General features: G+C 43.2%; 3 protein-coding genes across 3 annotated transcripts; all 3 read right to left on the bottom strand.

The window, feature by feature from the left end:
• Positions 1-2,496, bottom strand: LOC308155321 (mitochondrial fission 1 protein-like; the record flags this gene model as incomplete). The annotated part of the gene is made up of 5 exons (XM_080528622.1): positions 1-1,449; positions 1,716-1,821; positions 1,914-1,990; positions 2,096-2,228; positions 2,452-2,496. 5 exons carry the CDS (start codon positions 2,494-2,496, stop codon positions 1,355-1,357), a joined length of 456 nt encoding a protein of 151 aa, XP_080384748.1. The 3' UTR covers positions 1-1,354.
• Positions 2,497-11,329: 8,833 nt separating this feature from the next.
• On the bottom strand, positions 11,330-16,302 carry arhgef15a (Rho guanine nucleotide exchange factor (GEF) 15; the record flags this gene model as incomplete). The annotated part of the gene is made up of 14 exons (XM_080529075.1): positions 11,330-11,481; positions 11,826-11,930; positions 12,062-12,147; positions 12,282-12,446; positions 12,550-12,704; positions 12,827-12,919; positions 13,072-13,146; positions 13,291-13,420; positions 13,595-13,747; positions 13,840-14,000; positions 14,581-14,831; positions 15,256-15,331; positions 15,782-15,973; positions 16,282-16,302. 14 exons carry the CDS (start codon positions 16,300-16,302, stop codon positions 11,330-11,332), a joined length of 1,815 nt encoding a protein of 604 aa, XP_080385201.1.
• A 1,699-nt stretch (positions 16,303-18,001) lies between these two features.
• On the bottom strand, positions 18,002-21,964 carry grk1b (G protein-coupled receptor kinase 1 b; the record flags this gene model as incomplete). Its single annotated transcript, XM_080528713.1, has 7 exons — positions 18,002-18,285; positions 18,496-18,697; positions 18,794-18,918; positions 19,004-19,087; positions 19,937-20,094; positions 20,538-20,665; positions 21,266-21,964. The coding sequence occupies 7 exons, from the start codon at positions 21,962-21,964 to the stop codon at positions 18,002-18,004; spliced, it is 1,680 nt and encodes a 559-aa protein (XP_080384839.1).
• Between the last annotated feature and the right edge of the window lie 2,919 nt (positions 21,965-24,883).

Below are 24,883 nucleotides of genomic sequence, written 5' to 3'. Positions count from 1 at the left end.
TTATTCCAATGTAAATGTTTATTTACAATATCCATATGTTGGCTCTGTGGCAGCATTAATCCTTTCTGTATGCATTCCAAAAATATATATCAGTATGTTAAAAGTAAAAACAAAACAAGTTATAAAAACAACATTAAGTTAATTGTTCCTACTGTTCAAATGCTCAAACTGGTTTCACATGTTCTTAAATTATATATATATATATAACAACTTAACAATGCCACTGAACAACCATTCTACTATTCCTTTCAGTCTTATTGGCACTTCAACTACATCTTAGTGCTGAATAATGATGTTGAGATTAGCAGCAAATACCGCAGATCGAACAAAGCTTCCTCTGAGCCCGCATCCTCCCAGCCCATCAGAGCCCCTCTTCTGCAGTTCATCCAAAACATCTGTGCAATAGGACAATAGCTGTGGCTACAGAAACACTGTTTGTTTTTTCAGGCAACTTTCTCATCACTTTCAAGAATCCCCAAAGTGATTGCTTGAGGATGCTACCTTAAAAAGGTATACTTTACTCAAAATACAATTTAACATGACATACCACACACCTTGTGGTTTGTTTTTCTTGCTCATTTGTATTTGGAGTAAACTATCCCTTTAGTGCAAAGTTGGCAACATCTCTCTCTGTTGGTTGAGGACCAGAATTACAACAACATAAGACTGGAAAAATTACAGAAGGCATGTGGCCCTACTTCAACCAATTGCAGTTAGCAGATTAAACAGTCCATGTGTAACATCACATAGCAAAAAAATAGTTCACTGTTTATGTGTTTCTTTCATCAATTCTCAACAGCCCACCTGCATTACTTACCATTACTCATTAGGATTCAAATTCCTCATAGTAAAGTATGTAAGTATGGCTAACATGGTACAATCCACATTTTTAAAAGGTAAGTGCATAAGCATAACATAAGCAAATCTACTGAAATAGTGTTAGGAGTACCGATTCTGCTGAGTGTCAGGACTGTCAAATAGAACACTGGGTGGATTTATAACATTAAGGTGGTTCAATTTAAATAGACCCAGAAAAGATAATAATGTCAATGGTCAAATCAAATAACTGCATCTCTAGATATTGACTATTAGTCAAACTAGTGCTTCTATGCAGTGACGGTATCAGACTATTTTGCTCCTGGTAATAGTAGTAATACAAACTGTTGCATGTCAATGTTTAGTAAGCTGTCCCTTTTACAATGTAATTGCACTTCTGGTTGGTTTTAAGAGGGAAGAATATTGAGTGTATATTTGATCAAGTGTTATATTGTATTCAGAGAGTAATATTGTGGCATTAAGGGAGGGGGAGAATTGGGGGCTTGAGGATGGTGGCGTTCAGTTCTCCAATGCATTTTCAAATCTTCTTTGACACAGCCAAGCCAATGAGTCCAGCCAATCCAGCAACACCAAGGCCTATTCCACCAACAATTGCCATGCCAACCAAACCATCTGGAGAAAAAGAATCCGAGATAAATGACATGCTACCAATCCCTGTAGTTAGGCTAGTATATAACCAAATGAAGTAAAGCATTTAATTTAATCTCATTACTAAGCCTGCCGGTGTTCAATCACTCCATTATTGGTCTGGATGTTGATTACTCACAACTAAAACAATACAGATTGATGGTTGAACACCAAATATTGCTGCTGGACAAGGCATATCTGCAGTTAACTCCTGGCTGCTAAAACACATTACTGCCCCACCCTGACCTCACCTCTTCTCATTGCCTTCTCAATAAGTTTCTCCAGGTCAAGAGCCTGTGTGTTTCCTGGTTCATTTTTCAGCAGAGTCCGGATGTATTTCAGGCCTCTCTCATATTCCTGTGGAAAACCGAAAAAGAGAAAGATGGAACAGGAGCAGGATATAGGCTGAGTCTGTAATAAAAATATACAATAGTCTACATTCACAGCACCTTCACTTTGTAGTTTCCAATAGCCAGGTAAAACAAGTAGTCCCTCTGATCGTCCTTTGTGCCCTTGTGTATCAGCTCTGTGTAAATGGAATGTCAATTATCATTACCATCTTACACTGCAATAAAGACTTTCAAATAAAATAAATGGTGAACGCAATGGCTAGGCCTAGGTTTTTGTTTACCATCAAGTAGAACTATGCCCTTCTTGATGTCCTCCGACACCTTGCTCCTGATGAGACACCATGCATACTCGAACTTTGTGTCCTTGCTCACATCTCCTTTAGCCAACTCTGCATTATACTTCTTTTCAAATGTCTGTAAGAAGGTAGATAAATAGAAGGTAGATAAATAGATAGATAGAAGTAGCTAGCTAACTACTGACGTCGATGGAAAGTAATACGATGCAACAGTCAGTGTGCAGTTAACAATAGCGAAGGATACAGATAGCTAATGAATATCAAATAAATGATACATCTATCCATGAAGAAACGGTCAATGTCACTTCGTCCTAAAGTCAAAACAATGGAACAACACCCACCAAGAGATCCTCTGCTGACACAACATCACCAACTACAGCCTCCATGTTTCCGGATGTAGTAACAGCATTTCTTGACGTCATCGGAAAACATGATCACATGACCTTTATAGATCTCAATTTACCCAGGCAGTTTCAACCAATCACATGTATTTGTATATGTTTCTTACGAAGCGACATGAACAATAATATTTATGAACTAACACCCTGACCGTAGACCAACACAAAACAAGCCAAGAAAGTGAGAAGAAAACCTGACTGGGCACAGTGTTAGTGTTATCAATACGTGCCTTTTCTCATGTAGACCTAAGCATGACAAGTTGCGATACATGATGTGCATCATTAATTGCTTAATTGCCATATTTGCTGATTCACATGTCACAGAAATCAATTAGGTGACACACCTCCCCAGGTGTGCTGTTCCCACCCTGTCAAAATGGCATCTGATAAAAACCATTTACCTGATTCAAATGCACTGCGAAAAGAAAAAAACACGAAATTACGAAATTTGAGTTCATTTGACAAAATTCTATTAACTGAATTAATTAACTAAAAGATGCCTGGTGAAAGAGTTATCTGGTAAGCAACATGATATCTGGTGTTATCTGTTGTTCAACATGAAGCCATTGTTACAGATGTCCTAATTGTCTAAAGAGGAATTAGCCCAATGTACAGTATGTGAAGTCCAACTTGGGCTAAGGGGGGAATAACTTGTCGTGGCTACCTTCTTTTGTACTTTTTTTCAGCATACTTTTGCTCTGTCTGCTACCCATCTGTGCAGCTGACACCATAGGCCTACCTATTGGTAGGTTTGTATCAGACCATCAATCCAGAGCCATTTTTAGACACTTGATTTGAGATTTTGTGACATGTTACCTCTCATTTCTTGTAAAGGGATGTTTCGAACTGAATGTCAGGGTCGCCATTTCTGGCTTGCTGTTAGGTCAAGCCTCCTTGGTCAGAAGTTTCGATTCAATGTTGAAGGTGAGTGGTGTGATACTTTAGTGGTTTATTCACATATGAGGGACTGCAAACCATTGGCACCAAGTTTAGGAAATTCACTAGTTTTTTTCCCTTTTCCTTTGCTTCTGTATTTGATTTCCACTAGACAGCAGTGGGGTCCACACTCTGTCAGGCCAATGGGCTGCAGAGTGCGGCTACACAATGGTGCTGGATTCCTGGGGGGACTTGGTCCTCCGAGCCTCTTTCTTGGCATGCTATGTAGAAAACGAGGTAATGATTGCTTTCAGTTGTATGTATGTTTATATGTATGTATGAACTGGGTTTTATGTATGAACTCTTACTCCAGTTTGTATTTCAGAAGGACTCTGAGTTCAGACTGCTTGTCTGGTTTGTTAACCAAGATGTTGATGGTGAAGAGACCACCTACCCTCTGCAACTGACCTGTCCTTTGCACCACCCATGGGCACCCCGTGAGATTGTCTGTGAGGAGAACTACATGGAGGTTAAGAGAGCTTGAAAACTTGAGTAATCATACAGTAGCTATTCCTCTGTGATGTTACTATCTGGGGTGAAATGATTCAAATGTCTCTAAAGTCAGCATATATTTGATATAAATGTTAAAATATCTTATCTACATAACTAGGTGTCTGTGGTGAAACAGGTCCCCACTTCCAATTACAAGGGTATGGAATGGATGACACCACCACCTGTGGTATGTGGATATTCCCTGTTTTCTTTGTCCCTCGTATTTTCTTAATGTTTACATTGTTGTAAATTCTTAGTTGTAAATCATCTCTTTTCAGTGGTCAGACGAAGGGCTCAGGGAGTGGCGTGTGGTGTTCCGTATGCCGAGTCACTCCCAGCGGTCTGGAGACCCTTTCATGAAGGAGGAGACTGTGCCTGTGGAGATGGCGCGCCTCCTGGGGTATCACATCAACACCACAAAGACCCGCATCCTCTTGCGCTGCGCCTACGGTTCCCGCCTCTCCTACACTTTGCTGGTCAGACCCAGTTCTGTTTTAAACAGTTTGAGTGTTTTTTTTAATGTTTTGCTTCTTTCAATTACTGATCAGACTCTCCAATTGTGTGTGTAAACCTCTATTCCAGGAGAAAGGTATTGAGGTGGAGGTCATCAGTGCGACCATTCTTTACAAACATCAGTGGACGCTTCTTCGAGTGGACACTTCAGTGGCCTGCACCAAAAGTATGTCTCTTTATGAATTGGAGATGGATGGATAATAGAATTTCATAAATATGACTAGATGCACCTTCTTTTCAAGGCAAGGCCAGCATGGATGGTGCCAACATTCTGTGGACGTTCCCTAAGGTTCTTTCCCCCTTGGTGCAGCCCCCCATCATCGACAGGGGTTTGAGAGTAGGTGTGGAAGGACGCTTTTTCAGCAACTGTGTAGCCCACCGCAGGGGCTATCAAATTGAGGAGCAAGATGGAACGGTGGAAATTAGGATTCCATTTGGTGCAGAAGGAGGTTACATCAAGGTACAAACGAAGATTTAGATAATTCTATATAATAATAATAGTTTTCAATCATGCACTGTATCTTTCAACTGCACCTCCTTATGCTTTTATAATGCCTTTTCCATTTATTTCTCTCACTCAGAGTCATGCAGTGGATGGTCAATACTCCCAGTCCTATTTCATTGACCTATTCTACATCCATCATTGGGAGGACGCTCAGTGGAACCTGACTGAATACCGCTCCTTCAGACCCCTGTCCATCATCCATCTCCCTCGAATACCCAGCCTCATCAATGGTAAGTGCTCACAACATTGGTCACTTCAAACCAATTGTTTTACTAATCAATAGATGGCACTCGTATAAATACTGTCATCGAGAATGTTTTTTCCATACCACGCTCTGTAAGTGATCTGTGTTTTTTCTGTGTTCTTATTCCTTATGCAGAAACTGTCCCCTTAGATGGCATGTTCTCGGTGGCCCTTGGCCCTTTCCCACGTGATGTGTCCCTATATAACGTCACTGTGGGGAACACGCCCATGTCCTGGGCTGAGGCAGAGGAACTTGGGTTTCAGATCTCACAAGTCCCCTTTCCAAATGGTACCCATTCCTTTCAACTCCAAACCCCCTTCTCACACCCCCTCGTCTCCCAGAAGGTGAGGTCACAGAGTCAGGGAGGGATATAATTACATCCCCTTTCTTTTTTACTATGCCAGAGCTACAGTAGAGCACAATGTAGGACACACCAGATAATGTGAACTCCCTCTAATAGTGACAACTTGACAAACAACACCCATACTGCAACTATCAGGTACTGGTGTGTCTAAGATATGGGTTCCAGGATCTTGTATAGGTCTATACAGATCTACACTCACTGAACACTTTATTAGGAACACTATACTATTACTGGGTAGGGCCTCCCTTTGCTCAATTCAGCCTCAATTCTTCATGGAATTGATTCCACAACATGTTGGAAACATCCCTTTGGGATTCTGCTTCATGATGACATGATTGCATCACACAATACCTGCAGATTTTTCAGGTGCACTTTCAAGCTGTGAATCTCCCGTTCTACCACATCCCAAATGTGTTTTGTTATTGCCAATACTATGATGACGATACTTTGATGGCTGCACATCCCTGGTTAATGTGATCACTCTATAACCTTTGCAGTACTGATGTTTACATTACTACCTTTGCACATGTCTCCTGATATAGCTTATTTTATACTTCTTAGATACTGTACATAAACTACCTCACTGTACATAGCTCATAACTGTATATACCCCATGACTGTATATACTGCTAAACTAAACTGATGTTTACAATACTACCTCTGCATATACTGTATATTGCATTGTTACCTATCACTACCATTCTTGTTTGTGCTCTTGTATTACTATTTGCACTTTCGGTTGGATGCTAAACTGCATTTCATTGTATAGTACTTGTACTCTGCGATGACAAAGTTAAATCTAATCTAATCTAATTGGATTCAGATCCGGACTGGGAAGGCCACTGAAGAACACTGAATTCATTGTCATGTTCATGAAACCAGTTTGAAATTACTTTTGCTTTGTGACACGGTGCATTATCATGCTGGAAGTAGCCTTTAAATGATGGGTACATTGTGACCATGAAGGTATTCACATGGTCAGCAAGAATACTCAAATAGGCTGTGGCGTTCAAGCAATGGTTGATTGGTATTAATGGGCCCAAGGTGCCAAGAAAACATTCCGACAACACACCCACCTGAATGAATGAGAAGGTGTACAAGTGTTTCTAATGGGAAACAGGACATTGATTAGAAGTTTATGTAGCCTGTATGATACACTTGATCACCTGTTCATGTTCTTTTCTGTGTTTCTCTTTCTTCTCTTTTAGTACATTGGAGACGGGCACAGGAGCTACACATTGGCAGTGACTTTCACCCTAGTCATATCTCCCGATGCTGAAATCTATCACCACCGTGCCACTGTGGAGTGTGTCCTACAGGACGTTGGTATGTATGCCTAGTCCTCTCAACTCAGTGATATTGCCCTAACAAGCAGCAAACTCTCCTGTCATCCATTCTCTCATTGCCCCTTGTTCTGCAGTTCTCCCAAGGATGGAGGGGGAGTGCACTGCTGAAGGTGTACGGCTGCTGTTGTACTATGGGAGCATGGACTCCCAGTGGGAGGTGTATGTTGGGGGCCGCAGGCTGGACTGGGAGCTGGTAGAGCTGGGTGCCTATGGACTGGAGAACCGGGAGGACTACTTCAGCATAAGGGTCCCCTTGTACGGTCTCGGCATGTCCTATGAGGTGAGGAGACTGCCAATGTTTATCTGTTTTTAATATTTATCTGTTAATCAAAGGAGGAGGTAAGCTGGTTGCCCATATGTTGTCCTGATCTCTTGATCCTAGTTCCCCCCCTCTGTCTCCTGCAGGGTATCAGTCTGGAGGGTCTGATGGTTACTGTGCTAGTGACGGTCGAGGACAGGGAGAAAGCCAAAGTTGAGCAGACGTTCACCCAGCATTGCCTCTTCCCTGTGAGGGAATTACTCGGTAACCCAACTATAGTCAGTCCCAACCCTATCCCTAAACTAATAGTATAAATGTTCACTGGAGCTTACATGCTAAGTAGTTCTGTTGCTTCTCTCTGCCCTGGATGCTTCTCCTGCTCTCTGTGCCCTGCAGTGTGTCTACCAGATGGTAGGATGGTGGTGATGGTGGACACTTCTAGAGTTTCCTCAGCCATCGATCCCAAACACACGTCCTTGCTGGATCCCACCTGTGTTCCCCTGGAGACTAATGGCACGCGGGCTCTTTACAACTTCACTCTAGACTCCTGTGGCACCATCCTAACTGTGAGAGGACTGCGTCTGTCTACCTTCTTTCAGCTTATTATCAGAACTGTACAAATATGTCAGTGAATGTCCTTTACTCCGCTGAATCTACCTGGGATACATGGGTTATTGATTGGTGTCATGAATTGAATAGGACAGATAGATGTTAGATAATGTCTAATGGTTGAGGATCCTGAGGTTTGGTGAAGAACCCTTGCTCTTGTGTATTATTGTGCTACATGCTATTCCTATTTCATTTGGTCCACCACCTGGTGACTTCTTAGTTGGAGGAGGATTACCTGGTGTATACCAATGAAGTGAGGTACAGCCCAACGCTCCTTCTGGATCTGAACATCCTCAGCTCCCCATACCCCCAATTCAGGTAAGAATTAGTTTTCTTCACTACTCCTTATTCTTTACTAGTGTTTTGGACAATTATTGTCTTATTTTGTACACACAGAATTCCGATTGGTTGTGTCCATCCGGTGAATGGAACCCGTACCATGACAATCTACCAACCCCAGGCCCTCCCGTTCTGGCTCCGCAGTCGAGCGTCCCGCTCCCACCACACTGGGACTCAGCAGTACCCCTTCATCCAAGGTCAGCTGCCCAGAGCCCATGCCTGTGGTGACAGGAACCTGCTCTACACCGCTCTACATACCTGCTCTACATACCTGCTCTACATACCTCCTCTACATACCTGCTCTACATACCTGCTCTACTTACCTGTTCTACATACCTGCTCTACATACCTGCTCTACATACCTGTTCTACATACCTCCTCTACATACCTGTTCTACATACCTGCTCTACATACCTCCTCTACATACCTGCTCTACATACCTGCTCTACTTACCTGTTCTACATACCTGCTCTACATACCTCCTCTACATACCTGCTCTACATACCTGCTCTACTTACCTGTTCTACATACCTGCTCTACATACCTGCTCTACATACCTGTTCTACATACCTGCTCTACTTACCTGTTCTACATACCTGCTCTACTTACCTGTTCTACATACCTGCTCTACTTACCTGTTCTACATACCTGCTCTACTTACCTGTTCTACATACCTGCTCTACATACCTGCTCTACATACCTGCTCTACTTACCTGCTCTACATACCTGCTCTACTTACCTGTTCTACATACCTGCTCTACTTACCTGTTCTACATACCTGCTCTACTTACCTGTTCTACATACCTGCTCTACATACCTGCTCTACATACCTGCTCTACATACCTGCTCTACATACCTGTTCTACATACCTCCTCTACATACCTGCTCTACATACCTGCTCTACTTACCTGTTCTACATACCTGCTCTACATACCTGCTCTACATACCTGCTCTACTTACCTGCTCTACATACCTGTTCTACTTACCTGTTCTACATACCTGTTCTACTTACCTGTTCTACATACCTGCTCTACATACCTGCTCTACATACCTGTTCTACATACCTGTTCTACATACCTGTTCTACATACCTCCTCTACATACCTGCTCTACATACCTGCTCTACATACCTGCTCTACATACCTGCTCTACATACCTGCTCTACATACCTGCTCTACATACCTGCTCTACATACCTGCTCTACATACCTGCTCTACATACCTGCTCTACTTACCTGCTCTACATACCTGCTCTACATACCTGTTCTGCTTACCTGTTCTACATACCTGCTCTACATACCTGCTCTACATACCTGTTCTACATACCTGTTCTACATACCTGCTCTACTTACCTGTTCTACTTACCTGTTCTACATACCTGCTCTACATACCTGTTCTACATACCTGCTCTACATACCTGTTCTACGCCGCTCTACATACCTGCTCTACATACCTGCTCTACATACCTGTTCTACATACCTGCTCTACATACCTGTTCTACATACCTGTTCTACATACCTGTTCTACTTACCTGTTCTACGCCGCTCTACATACCTGCTCTACATACCTGTTCTACATACCTGCTCTACATACCTGCTCTACATACCTGCTCTACTTACCTGTTCTACATACCTGCTCTACATACCTGCTCTACATACCTGCTCTACATACCTGCTCTACTTACCTGCTCTACATACCTGCTCTACATACCTGTTCTGCTTACCTGTTCTACATACCTGCTCTACATACCTGCTCTACATACCTGTTCTACATACCTGTTCTACATACCTGCTCTACTTACCTGTTCTACTTACCTGTTCTACATACCTGCTCTACATACCTGTTCTACATACCTGTTCTACATACCTGCTCTACATACCTGTTCTACGCCGCTCTACATACCTGCTCTACATACCTGCTCTACATACCTGCTCTACATACCTGTTCTACATACCTGTTCTACATACCTGTTCTACTTACCTGTTCTACGCCGCTCTACATACCTGTTCTACATACCTGCTCTACATACCTGCTCTACATACCTGCTCTACATACCTGCTCTACATACCTGCTCTACATACCTGCTCTACATACCTGTTCTACATACCTGTTCTACATACCTGTTCTACTTACCTGTTCTACGCCGCTCTACATACCTGCTCTACATACCTGCTCTACATACCTGCTCTACATACCTGCTCTACATACCTGTTCTACATACCTGCTCTACATACCAGTTCTACATACCTGCTCTACATACCTGCTCTACATACCTGTTCTACATACCTGCTCTACACTGCTCTACATACCTGCTCTACACTGCTCTACATAACTGCTCTACATACCTGCTCTACACCGCTCTACATACCTGCTCTACACCGCTCTATTCACACATGGTGATGACAGAGATCACATTCTAACCACCTGTCCCCTTCTACTGTGCGTGGTCCCACAGGAAGAAAACGGCGTAGGTTTCCAAATGGTGGATGACATCTTTAGTAGGTACTGTATGTATATCTCTCTCTAATTTATCTTTTACTGTTTATAATACCTTGTTTAACACTTTCTCTTCAGCAGCTGAACACATTTTTTGCTTAGTGTTTCAAGTTCTTAAATCATATCAACCGGTGTCAAGGGTCATTCAGCTTTAGAGTAGGGTCGAAGGGAATTTTGACTTTCTCTTCTGTTTTGTTTTGCATGGTGTTTGAAGGCTGCCTGTCCTCTGACGTGTGCCTCTACTGTTGACCGTGATGCTGGAGAGTTCTGGCATTGTCATACATTGGGCTGGCCCTGAGTCAAGCGTTCGACCATGTGACACGTAATATCTGTCAAATAAAATATTGAGTGTGCATTAAGATGTGTTGTTTCTTGCTTTATATTTTACGGAAATACATTCCCATTAGTAACACATCAACAAGTGGATGGAAAGGATTTGGTGGCAGGTTTAGGTAAAAAATAGCATATCACTAGAGTTGAATTCACAGCTTTTAATGTATTCAGTTTATTTTACCATGTCACTACTCCTAGATGACCTCTATACGTATGTATATATACTTTTGTATGTATTTTTGAAAAAGCATTTTAGACAGCAGGACTAAAATCAGAGGTCAGCTGGGTCTGGTGACAAGTCAATTAAAATGTTGCCATGTCGCAATTGACCCTGGGTGAAGGGATTACCAGGAAGAAAAATCATTGTATTGGCAATCAGGAATCTTGTTAATCATTTGTTACTTTAGCTGCTGCTTGAGCAATCCGGTATTGCTCACGTAGATTACGCCTCCTCAAGTGCTCATTTGTTATCTCCATCACATTCTGGGCTGGGAACCAGCCCTTTTCTCCATCAGAGAGACGGATCCCCTCGTACCAACCTAAAGGAGTTGGGGAATTCAGACATGGCATTGGCTGTGTTCCAGACCTTTTACATTACAGTTATGCGCCAGTCTCACAGTGCTTGTATAAGTGTTTAACATGTCAGTGACACATCAATATGGTATAGCAATCTACTGCGCTAACCCTAATTGCATTGTAGATGATGTGAAACATGATCATTGAGTCTGCTTGGCAGACTAGTCTGGAATGCTGCCATTGTTTTTTGAGGGAAAGGGAGATGGGGTCGTGACAGAAAATATACATAACAGATGCCAACTACTATCGACATACCATAAAGATGCTAGGCAGTTCATTGAAGGTCACTTTTGTTTCTTCTACTCACCCTCATGGGTCTTGCGTAGAACGTTGATGATGTCAGCAGGCTCCAAGGTAAGCTCATCAGTCTGCAGGGCAGTATATTGTTCCAAACACTGCACCTGTGGGCAATCTGAAACATGCAGTACCATAAAAATGATTTAGGGAGATAATAGCCACATATTTGGCCTCCATAATTTCACTCCTCATTTTAGCAAGTTAATCAATGCTCTTATACTGGGTCAGTCAGGTGTGTTTACCTACCAAAGTCCTCATAAACCACCTCCTCCCCATCTCTATGTGAGTTATTCAGGGTGGGGAATGCTGCCATCCATCTGTGCATATCTGACCTAGAGAGGGCAAGTGAGAAAATGAAGAATCCTCTGATACAAAGGAGTGTGTAGCAGGGTCTCTGCTGTGTTCTTTTGTTTGGTGCCTGTAGTACAATAGATATGGGCTAGGTTTGGTGGTCATATGTGCTCACTCTGAGGGGGCCTTCAGCAGGTGCTCACAGGCCAGACCCCTGTGGTTCTCCAGCAGCAGCAGACAGAAGGAGTGCTCAAACCTGGGCCCTGTCTCACCAGTCTCCATGGCCATGACCTGCACCAGAGAGCGGTGGGCATGATCTGTCACCATGTAGCGCTCTGAACTGCTGAGGACGGGGGGGAAAATATACCTACTTAGATGTTTAACATTCATGGGGAGCAACAAGATTAAAGCATGGTCAATGTTTGCAGTATTTTGTCACTTACCTCTTTTTGTAGGTGATGATGAGGAGGTCATTGAAGAGGAAGAGGTAGATAGGAGTGAGTTTGAATCGGATGCTGAAGAGGGAACCCCCCTTGGACAGCTCATGTAGCTCTCCACACTTTTCAAGGTAGCGAGTCCTTGAGACGATGGGAACAGCCTGTAGACAGGGTGGAGGATGGTGATGTCAGAGGCTGCATCGGGTAGCCTTAGCTAGCATACATTCAAGACATCTAGGTTATGCATCCATGATACTGTGATTTATTCAAACAAAGTATGCACCTTGAGTTTGTGAAACTCCAGATTGTTAGCAATGTTTATGAGCTCCTCCATCTGTTTCATCTGGCCCACCTGTGTGTTGGATTCCTTGATGATCTGAATGTGGAAGAATAACAAGGATATATTGAGAGGGGGTGAAGGTGAGGCACGGTTAGCTTTGAAAGTTGAGGACTAATCATACTAATCGTATACTCTTTTCATACTGAAGTTTGGTTAGATGTAGGGTGAGTGGGGGAAATGAGTTTGACCTGAGACACTGAGGCTAGAGCTCTGGAGGCATTACTCTCCTCCTTGGAGCCTTCCTGGGTCCTCTTCAGGATGTTCTGTGAAAACCAGTGACCACACCAGTAAAGCACTGAGCAGCAGAACTACTATCTCCTATCTCATTGTTTTGAAGATAGTTCAATGCCACACTCAAAGGTTTGGAGTTCTGTCCAGCCCAGAGGGGAAGAGAACGTGCCGCTCACCTGGATGAGGACCTTAATGCGGGTGATCCTTTGAAAAGGCAGTAACAGGAATGAGGAAAAGGGGAGACGGCGACAGAAGGGAGACTCCTCCAACCTTCGCATCACAACTGCAAATGATCTGTTTGTCTGCCTGCGCAATCAATTAGGTTAATGAGTCAGTGATTTGTGGAAATGGAGCACACACTGTTTGTTATTTGTGACTGATCAATCAGCACAATCAATCAATCAAATTCACAGGGTCACAGGGTGACATTGTGAGTGTCATATGTGTAGGGTGTGTGTGCTTTGTGAGCACTTTACTTACATGAGGGAGCTATAGGCCTTCTCTTGGTAACCCTGGTTACGGATGTAGTCAATATAGACTGAGAAGTTGCACAGGGCGTGTTGGTGGATAATGTCACATACATCAGTTATCATAATGCTCTCATCAATTCGTTCCAGCAGATCACTCAAGAACCTGTCAAAAGGGGACCTCAAATTGAGCTTCCTCAAAGTTGTTTGGAATTTCCCCCCTTTTTTTTTTTTTTTTTGCCAAATGCCTACACTTACCTCTCGCTGACTTCATACACATGGAGGATGTTGGAGAAGAGGGTCTTCTTGTCATGGATGAGAAGTGTCTCATCAAGCTCCCGTGACATCAAGAAGTGATCTGTGAGCACTCTCAGGGAGTGTAGGTATGAGGCCTCTGATGTCAGAACTTCAAACATGCTCTGACAGCAAGTTAGGAACACAATTGACCAGAGGGAAATGTTATGATTTCATGTAGTATATATAAGAGGTTACATACAAATGTCATATATTACATACAAATTAAAATTTCAAAAGTATGATTGAGATGTTACTTTCTTTTTTTTTTCTTTTTTTTTCTTCAGATTTTATCCCTTTTTCACCCAATTTGGTAGCCAATTGAACCCAACCTAGCATCCAATTATCCCCTGCCTATTGCGAAGGATCCGCCGCACAACCCCGTGGCCGGCAGTCCCAGAAGAGGCCGCCAGGCAGACTAGCTGACTGGCTCCTCGAGCCCAGCACCTGTTATTCCGGCACCCCGGGGGCGCTGTTGCGCGACGGATCCTTGTCCGGAAATACTCCTATACCGCCCTCGGGAGCGGTCGCCCAATATGCCGCTCCCCGTGTGTGCCCCAGCCATATCCGGATCTGGCGAGCTGGGATTCGATCCCAGTCCCCGGTGGGCAGCTTGCACTAGTGGCCAGTGCTTAGACCGCTACACCACCGCGGGGCACGAGATGTTACTTTAACTGTCAATGCCACTCTTCTCTCTGTCCTCACCTCCTGGCTCTGCAGCTGCTCGTGGGTGAGTGTCTCCAGGAGCCCACTGTCCCTCACCACAGGCAGTTCCTGCCACAGGGTGACCTCTGCTGGACCCCTGCTGACCCCTGCTGGCCCCTCAGTCCCTAACGCCCCTCCTCTCCCCAGCCTGGCGTGAAGGTCTACACTGGTTCCGCTGGCAGTCCGGCATATGCTTTGAAGACGGATTGCCTCTTTAATGGCCTTAGCCTGGTAGATCTGATACAGCGGCTCTGACAGAAGGAGAGAAAATTAATCTTGACTCAAGTTAATGTGAGAGGTTAAGTGTAAGTGTTTATAGGGTAGTAGATCCTTCTATACCGTCCTGTCTCGTTGGACTCCAGTCTGAGGAGATCCTCCTTGGGCTTTCAGTATGTTCCTTTAGTCTGCGGAAACAAACAACACAATGATGTGACCCCTGCTGGCATAAACTAAAGGTAATGTGATTTTGTTGATCTGATATTGAGATGGCATCACATGAGATGTGAACACATGTATGTTGTTAGTGATAACTACTATGACAGACTTACTCTTCTCCTTCCTGCGTGACTGTCACCCAATCATCCCCAAGATCAGCGTCTAGGGAAAAGGTGGTGATATCTTGTTCATTTAATTAATTAATTAATTAATTAAGTAGTTTTTGTGAGTTTCACCTACCTGTGGATGACTGCTGGGGTTGGCAGCTATGGACATTATGGTTATCCTCATGGTTAGGTGGAGGTCCCGTTGGGGACTGAGGGTGAGGCAAGACAGAGTAGGGGAGCTGCCCGGAATGATGAGAAAGGGGAAGTGGCGGAAGCGGTCGCTGGATGTGCGGGGGAATGACCCGGAAGGTGGTGGGAGGCGGCGGGGGGGATCTGTTGATGTCTAACTCAGAGCTTGAGGTTTGGCCAGAGAGAGAGGGAGTTGGGACACTTTGGAGAGGGGGTTCCTGAGAGGGCTGCATCTTGAGTGTCAATGGAGGTGGTTCCTCGCTCTCAGTTATGGCCTTGGATCTGAACTCCTCATCTCTCTCAATCTTGTTTTGAAATGATCTGGTCTGTGAGCTTAGCTGTGTGCAGGTTATGGGTATTGGATATGTTGTGACGAATGTGTGCTTTGAGGGGATGGAACTCAGAGCTCTCTCTGTCTGGTCTCCTGGAATGCTGTCTGCTTGCTCCTCCACTTCAGAAGACCCCAACACCTCTTCCTGCACCTTCACTACTCTCCTTTGGTTCTCATTTTCTCCATTTTCTTCATTTCCGTCCATCTGCACATAGTTATCCTCATGTAAAGGCACCCACACCAACTTCATGCCAGGTCTCCTCAGGTGACACATGCAGTGGCATTGGTTACCATTGTGAAAGACAGGGGGCACTTCTGAGCTTTGGCCACTCTTCACAGCAACACAACCAGTCACATCCACCTCACTACCATCTGGAGCTGAAAAAGTATGTATTCACCAGCATGCACACACGTACACACACAAACCACAAGCTTCTCTCTGTTCCTTCAAGTAGCTCTCTCCTTATTTTACAGACAGATATGTATGTGACGCGTTTTCTCAGACTTATCAGCCATAATATAATATCAATTCTATTTTTCATTGTGTGCTTTTTAAAATTCGACATAGACTTTTGACAAAGTTCTAGACCCGTCATGGACCTCACCTCCCTCTCAAAGGAGACATTTAAAATGACCTACCTGATCTGTTTCCTCGTTCATGTCCTGGTGTGAGGCGGATGTATGTTTTCGGGTGGGACTGAGGTGAAGAACAAGGTCCCCTTTGTGGACTGTGTGAGAGGCTGAGCTCCGCAGAAGTGGTCATTACAGCCCCACTATTGGTGTGTCCTGTCTCTGGAACCGAACCCGGGGCCACCTCATTAACCTGGCTGGTGAATTGACGCACAATCCTCTTTACCTTCCCTTCCTGGTTACTCCTCACCTGTTTCCCCTCCACAGAAAGGATTTGCTTTGGGATTTTCCAATCTTTTTTCTTTTCCACATCTTTAAGATTAGGTTTTGGGAGAATGTTGGGCTTCGGCCGAAATCTTGACTCCATTAGGGACAACGCCATTCAAAGAACTTGATTTGTAAACCCAGCTTTTCTTCTCTAAATCTTTCAGAATGAACACCAGGGGTAGGGAGTCAAAAATCATCAAGTAGAGCTTGACATCACATTGCCTTCAGAGGAGAGAGTTATACACAAATACACAGTTTAACACAATTACATGTATAATCCATTCAATCCAATCAATTATAATTGTTTTTGATAATAGTTAGTGTGGATTAGGGTAAGGTTTATTTACAATACATACCATACTGCTTTGAGTCCTGTTCGCTTTCTCTGAGACAGAGCGTGAATTGGTGTCGACTACCGGTACTTTCTCATTCTAACGGACCACTTCTGCATTTGGTTGTGAGCTTACTGAAAATAAGCTTGCTTCTTCTAAATCAGAGAGGAAGCCCTCACTTTGTGTGTTGGCTCTGTTCGTGTATGATGTATAGTACACATTCAGTGTGTACTTTATGTTACCATATGACTATTACTTAACAAGAATGTTAAGTAACAATGTTCTTTTATGCCTAAAATTCCCTGCAAGATAGAAACACGAGATCATTCTGATTGTTTGTTTTTTGTGAGCATTTGAGGAACAACTAGTATGTTGTTAGGATGTGTAACTACCTTCACCCACATTGCAATTGTTCTGGTTACTTCTTAAAATACCAGTTTAGGCCTACTTTTTTTTACCTGTAGTTACACATGGCAGCCCTATAGTAGTAGAGATCAAATAAATTCCATAAGCTCCTAATATATTTTGACAGCAGGTGTAGACATTTAAATAAAACATTAATCATAATCCTCTAATTGTTGAACAAGGAACTATGCAGTGGTCCATTGCATGATTTTATTAATTGCATATGTACAACACACTTTCTTACAGGCAAATTGTCTTGCCTGTCAACTACAAAAGGTGTTTCATCTGATTGCAACAAACTACAAAATATTTCTCTAGCATTTAAACATCACAATTTTCTTATCCATTACTTACTCTAACAGCTCAAGTGCCAAGTGAGTAATGGTAATGGTAATTTGTCAACCAATCTTACTTTTACTAACTATAAAATGATGGTTTATCTTTATTTGGCCAGCAAAATAGCAATTTCTATACAAAAGTTTAATTACAGTTTACATGCTCTTTGACAACCCCTAATCAGCAAACACTAATATTACCTCCTGTGTAGGTAATATCTCTGTCTACTTTATACAATATGTATTCACTGTAATCATGAAGTCTTGTCAGCCTGTGATTTTCCAATTATGGCTTCAAACATCAGTGCTAGCAAGTATTATTGTCCATCTATCCATCCCATGCCACATTTCATTCCTTTATCTCGTCTCCATTTCCTGAACTACTCTGACTTAGAGCAACACACATGCTCCGCCCTTGGTCTCCACGAAGTTGGGGTCAAGGTCATTGGGAAGCTTGCCATTCTCCCCCCAGATGTTTAGCTCTCCAAACACTCCTGTCTCAATCATCTCTTCCTGCCAGGGGATAGGGATGTTTCCAGATGCAAAGTCAGCATAGAACTCGCTGTCCTTGCCATCAAGAACAACACCCTTGATGGTGCTGAAGGCACCCACATCGTTAATGTCTTTTGCATACACCATCCTAGGGTCCGGGACAAAGGGAGGCGTCATCATGCCTTTGGGGAACAGAGAGTATCGGTTTACTAACAGAACATACAATAACAATTAAAGTGGACCAGATGTTATTCGGGAGAGTGAGATCAAGAATACATGTTTTGCAAAGTCAACCCCTATAGCCAAATGCCTATCAAGTTGATTCCCCAATACCATGACACTGTGGATCTTGGTATGTTTGTGTGTATTTGTACAGTGTAGATGTTCCCCACCTGCTTCCAAACGTCCCCAGTTGAGTGCTTTGAAAAATGGGTGGTTCTTGAGCTCTGCACACTCGTTGTTTTTGAACCCGAGGCGTTTCTCCGGGACCTTCTCCATCAGACCCTCACAAATTGCCTTGCAGTCTTTACTGAAGATGTCTGGATATGAGACAGGGTCATTCGTGATTCTCCGATTCACCTCAGTGAGATCAACCTGAGTGGAAGGAAATCAGTTCTATCAACCAAAACATGACTGACTGATGTTAGGGTATAATGGAGAAAGTTACTTGTAATAACGTGTATGATTTACATTCTCTCCTCGACTCCTGAAGGGTCCCTTGGCGGTGATCATCTCAAACAGGGTGACCCCCAGGGTAAAGTAGTCCACTGTGTAGTCATACGCCTTTTTATCGATCAGCTCTGGAGCCATGAACCCTAAAAGAGAACCACACAGAACCACACTAGCATTCGGCATCAGCATGTGTTTTCTCAAAGATGTCTTAAGTCTTCTTTAATTTACCTGGAGTTCCAGCAAAACCTTTGGTCTTGTCTTTTCCAGGTGACAGTTCAACGGCAAGACCCAAATCAGAGAGCCGCACGTGCCCTAAACAGGAGAGCCAGTGAAGATTTGAGTAATCAAGAACAGTTATGGAGAATCAATGATTGCTGTTCCATTCAGACAATATACAGTATCAATGACCCAAAAGTGATTGAGTGTTGCCACTTTATTTGGTAAACAGCTGAGGGACGGGAGAAATGTATCCACTCTCAAATACATAGATTGAGCTATGGATGCAAGGACTGACTACCCATGAGATGAAAATGATGGTTTTAACTATATTTTTCAGCTATACAGTGTTTGTTTACAATTGCATGGAGTAAAACAATCTTATATCTTGGGTGCTGATGCGATCTAACACATTTATTAAAAGAGTCATTATCACTTCTGTACTGTGGCACTAAAACAGATGAAGAGCATAAATGGTAAATGGCAAATGGACTGCACTTATATAGCGCCTTTATCCAAAGCGCTTTACAACGGCCTCTCATTCACCCATTCATTCATACACCAATGGCGGCAAGCTACCATGCAAGGCGCCGGCCCGCTCACTGGGAGCAATTTGGGGTTCAGTGTCTTGCCCAATGACACTTCGACATGTGGCCAGCCGAGGCTCGAACCGCCGATCTGCCAACCTTGCGATCATTAGACGGCGGCTCTACCTCCTGCGCCACAGCCGCCCCCCAGAGCATAAAGTAATAGATGTGTAACTGTCTAATCATAAATGCTTTACAAACCCCAAAAGGGATACCTTAATATAAAGGATCAGTGGATGTAGTCGTGGTTTAATCAAGGCATCGTTGTGTGAAGTGATAGTTTGACTGAGACAGTGATGAGGATGCTCATGGGACCACTAATGACACCCAGTATGGCCCAGTATGGGACAGTGCCCACCTGCGTCATCCAGCAGCACGTTCTCTGGCTTCAGGTCCCTGTAGATGATCCTGTGCTGGTGGAGATGCTCCAGTCCACAGATGATCTGGGCAGTGTAGAAACATGCTCTTGGCTCATTGAAACCAGGATTCTTCTCATCCACATTGTACATGTGATACCTGTGGTGACACAGGAAATTGGGGAAAGGTGTTGTAGAGGAAAGATGGGAAGAGGAGACAAAGTAGAACAGAATGCATGGGAGAGAGATAACTCACATACCTATCATGAGGAGAGTCAGAGAGAAGCTGTGCTCCATAGTAATGGGGACCCCCAAGATCATCCTCTGACGTAGTGCCCTACGCACCTGAGTGCCTAGTCTGTATATTAGCTGGGTGGTTGATCTACCTTAGGCTGATTAGGGGAGATTAGTGTGAGCAGTCAGTGTTCCCACACTGTCAGACCATTACCAATGCAGTGCTGCACAGAAAGGAGATAGGAGTGTGCCTCTTTGTGTGTGTGTGTGTGTGTGTGTGTGTGTGTGTGTGTGTTTGTGTGTGTGTGTGTGTGCGTGTGCGCGTGCGTATGTGTGATTGTGTGCAGGTGTTATTTTTATGTACAGTACCTGAGGTCTCCTCCATTCATTATGGTCATAACTAGGCAGAGTTCTTCCTTGGTCTGGAAGGCATATGCCAGTGTTACAATAAAGCGGCTATGGACCTTAGCCAGAATACGCTTCTCCACAATCGCTCCCTGAAAACAAATCAGCCAACAATAGAAAGTAAAAATGTGAATGTTGTTAAAGCATACACTGGTCGGTCACGGTCAGTCACCCCCCCCCCCCTCTATTTTATAATTACTTATTTATCACTGTTTATAATTAGATGTTGTTATTGATTTTACCTGTCTATTGTTACTTGGCAGAGAACCATAAAGGTTTACATAGGTTTAGAAGTGGCTTGGTGCTGGTCCAGCGTACTATACTGTACAGTACACTGTATCCAGGTCAGAGTTAGCATAGTTTGAGCAAGAAGTTAATCTCCATTACCCACTAATGCTTTGACAAGCAGGGGGGCTATAGCCAGGCACACTGTCTATGTCTGGCTCTGAGCTGCTTTGCAGTGTCTCTTAGAGAGCCACAAGCCTCTTTGCATTGAGCCATTGCGCCCCTGATTAGGGGTGAACTAAATCTCTGCACTCACATAGCTTGGGTAATCTTGTCTCACAACTCTGTCTTTCCCCTTTACTGTTCATGTATGTTCTTTTAGCACTCTAAAGTGGCTGTTGCTCTAAATTAACACCAACTTTAGGGATTGAAGAGCTTAGGTGGTCAGGGGTTAATCAGTGTTTTACCTCATAACCTGAACGTTTCTTCAGCCTCTTCTTATTAAGCTTTTTGTTGGCATACATCTTGCCTGTGGCCTTCATCTGGCAAGCATGTACCTCTCCAAATCCTCCCTTGCCTAGCACCCTGAAGTCCATGAACCAATCCTCATTAACTGCCTGGCTCTCTAGCCATTTGAATTGAACATAGCGCAGGAAGTACATGCTGTTCTTGAAGCTAGCCAGAGCCTTGGCCTCCAGGTGCTTCAGCAGCTGCTGCTCGCTCTCTTTGAACAGGTCCCCGCGGACGTTTTTATGGTCTTCTTTGACCCGAGTGACTGCCTTCTCCGCCAGGAAGCTGCAGAAGGTCTTGGAGGCTGAGTCGTAATACTTGTTCACTATCTTCTGTGCCTTCTGCGCCCTGTCTTTCTCCTGGGCGGTGCCATAGTCGTCTATGTCTTTCCACAGCTCTACTGCGTTCTTGTGGATCTCATCACCCTCCAGGTACTGCTGGAAGAGTCGCTTGCCAATGGGCTGCCTGAAACACATGCTGTCGAAGGTCGAGTCAACCGTGGTCTTCATGTGCTCGCACTGCTTGATGTTTGGGAGATTAAGCTTGGCGCGGAACTTCTTGTCACGCATGGTGGCCGCTGCACTGCCATCCACGCTGTTCCGGGCTGACACATAGGCCGAGTTGGCCACCACGGTCTCTAGACCCCCGAGATCCATGACTGGAAAGAAGGAAGAAGTTGACTAGGGGAAAATACCACAATCTATTTTACAACAATAAAAGAGTTGCATTGTAATTGATGACCTTGTATTGGCAAGTCATAATAACTGGAGTTTGCATAATGTTCATGCTGTAGCCATCTGTGCATTCTGTATTCTTTTTTCAAATATTTGAATGTATGTTCATCTTTAGTTTTTTATGAGAATGAGCAAGGATAAAAAAGTTTATGTGAACTTAAAAAAAAAATGTAATCACATGAATTGGTCCAGACCAATAAGTCAAGGATGTGTCTGAATTCTTTCTTGTGTTACGAGTACTAATCCTACCTCTGGAACGGACACAGATATTGAAAGTGATACAGTTGCCTAGCCCTCCCTTCCTTAGTCTCCCAAATCCAATTAACACTAACTGTTAAGAGCCCAGATTTGCTTTGCTGCCATTGACATTTGGTCTTACATGACCGACTCTCTCAAAATAATACCATCACAGTAAATGTGAAGTAGAGGGGAATACACTGGAGTTTTTTCTGCAGTGTTGGTGCTCGAGGGCCATTTCAGCTGTATAATTTAGAGTCAATAACGTACAATGTACAGAAATAGATGAGCATCTGTTTTCCAATGCAAGGCACAATTAAATCCAATGTACAATCCAATGAATTGCATTCATAAACCGTTATGGCTGTCAGCATGTAAAGAGTGTGACTGCCAGCACTGTTTTATCTCTGGAGTGATTACTGTAATTTGCCATCTCCACGTATTATCAATGTAATCAACCTATTTATGACTGAACATTTTAAAATAGGTCTATAGAAAGGTTTTTATATCTAAATATTGTCAAACCATTCTGCAGACATATTTATTTTCTGTATTTTAGAATCAAACCCATATGAAGCAGTTCCTCTAAATTGTCAACCATCAGGACAATTACAACTGGATGATCTGTTCATCATATAGATACTAGCTTCCTTTTTTTCTTAGATGTCATTTTAGCGAATGAACACAGACCTAGATCAATGTCAATGTCAAAGTCAATGTAACTAATAAGGAAAAATAATATAACACAGACTCATACTGAATGTCCTTACCTTCCTCACCCTCCTTGTCTGAGCAGGTGAATCAGATGAACAAATAAATAAAACAAATCCACTTTGGTCAAACCCACCATGTAATCCTTTTCCCTCTTGGTTACTACACTCCTTTTGTTCTTGTTAACTTTATGACGCATGCATCATCTCTGCTCTCTGTCCTTCTGTCCTTGTCACCCCTCTAACTCTTGCCCCAGGAACAGGGTGTGTTGTGAAGGTGGGAGGATCAGACCTAGGCTTACTCGGCATAGCTACTTGATAGTTCATTAGCTTGTGGGGATTATGTCTCTATATTATGTGGAAAATTAAGTGACTTGTCAGGGGCTATTAGGTAAATCTGCAGTGGGGATGATTGATCCAGATGACTGATCTGGAGAGCTTTGCCAACTCAGAAGACCCCAACTCAACCCCCCTAACCCCAATTCAACCCCCCTAACCCCCCTAACCCCAACTCTTTGAAATCTGTCTCCTTATTTCTGTATCTTCCCAACATCTCAATTGATATTTTGGATTTTCAAACAAACTTCTATGTAGATTCTATCCTTGATAGAGAGAAAGAATATAGAATCAAGCGCAGCTTTCACGTTGACATTAGACATGGTTAAGGCCAATTGTAGACCTCAAGAGTCTACTACTCCACAATGAAATACTATAATGTACTGTTGGGCATCATTAGAATAAGGTCCTGAGTCTCAGTTAGCAATGAGTGACAGTCGTGAGGTTGAGGCAACAGGCAGACTGCAAAGAAAGCAGATCAAAAGAACAGGATTAACTGGGTGTCTCAGGGCACAGAACCTAGGAGGATTGAGAACATCACACCACCAGGTCAGATGGAGGAAGGGGTTGGGAGGTGGGCAGAGGTGTTATTACTGATACACTAATTTATTATTTCAATGCAACTTTTACTTTTTACTCATCATGTGAACTACACTTACACAATTAAAATGAACTACAACAAAACACACAGAAATATAATGTGTGTGTGTGTGTGTGTGTGTGAGAGAGAGAGAGAGAGAGAGAGAGAGAGAGAGAGAGAGAGAGAGAGAGAGAGAGAGAGAGAGACTATTTTCAGGTGAGAGGATTGAGATCATGGTGTTAAGGGAAATGGAGCTGAGATCATGTAGCTAAAGAAGGTAGAGAGAGCCTACAGGGATTGACGTCACAGTCCAATTGTGTTACTGTATATCCTCAATTAGAGAATGACAGTGTAGGCCTACATATAAAACTTTTGGGGCAAGAGTGTGTGTGTGTGTGTGTGTGTGTGTGTGTGTGTGTGTGTGTGTGTGTCTGTCTGTCTGTCTGTGTGTGAGAGCGAGATGGTGTTAAGGAAATTGAGCCAAGGGGTCATGTAGTTAAAAAGGGTAGAGAGCCTACATAGGTTGACATCCCAGTCTAGTTGTGTTACTGTATATACTGTAATTAGAGAATGATAGGGAATCCTACAGAGAAAGCTTTCTGGGCACAAGCACAATCAATACTGGCAATCTCTGGGATGCAGCTACAAACTTACTTAAACATACAGTGCCATGTGTAAATTGTTTCACATTCTTGTATGACATTTGGCTCCTTCAATATGAATGTATGTATCATCATTGCAATAGATTAGAGAGTGATTGCACATAAAGCAGTTTATTTGTGTGTTTCCTGTGAAGTTTTAAGCTTTCTAAAAACAAGGTTCAAGGTTTCTTTATTGTCCCCTAGGGGAAATTAGTTTTGCAGCCAGGTTCACACAGATAGAATACAAAAAGGACAACATCACAACAACATCAATACAATAATCAATCAAATAAAACCGCTGAGCTAATTCAGAGAAATGGAAATTCATACCGGTACA

Source organism: Nansenia antarctica (genome assembly GCF_963989245.1).
Source record: "Nansenia antarctica genome assembly, chromosome: 4".
Lineage (NCBI taxonomy): Eukaryota > Metazoa > Chordata > Actinopteri > Argentiniformes > Microstomatidae > Nansenia > Nansenia antarctica.
The sequence above is the reverse complement of the archived record's forward strand: the minus strand, read 5'-3'. Positions and strand labels throughout refer to the sequence as shown.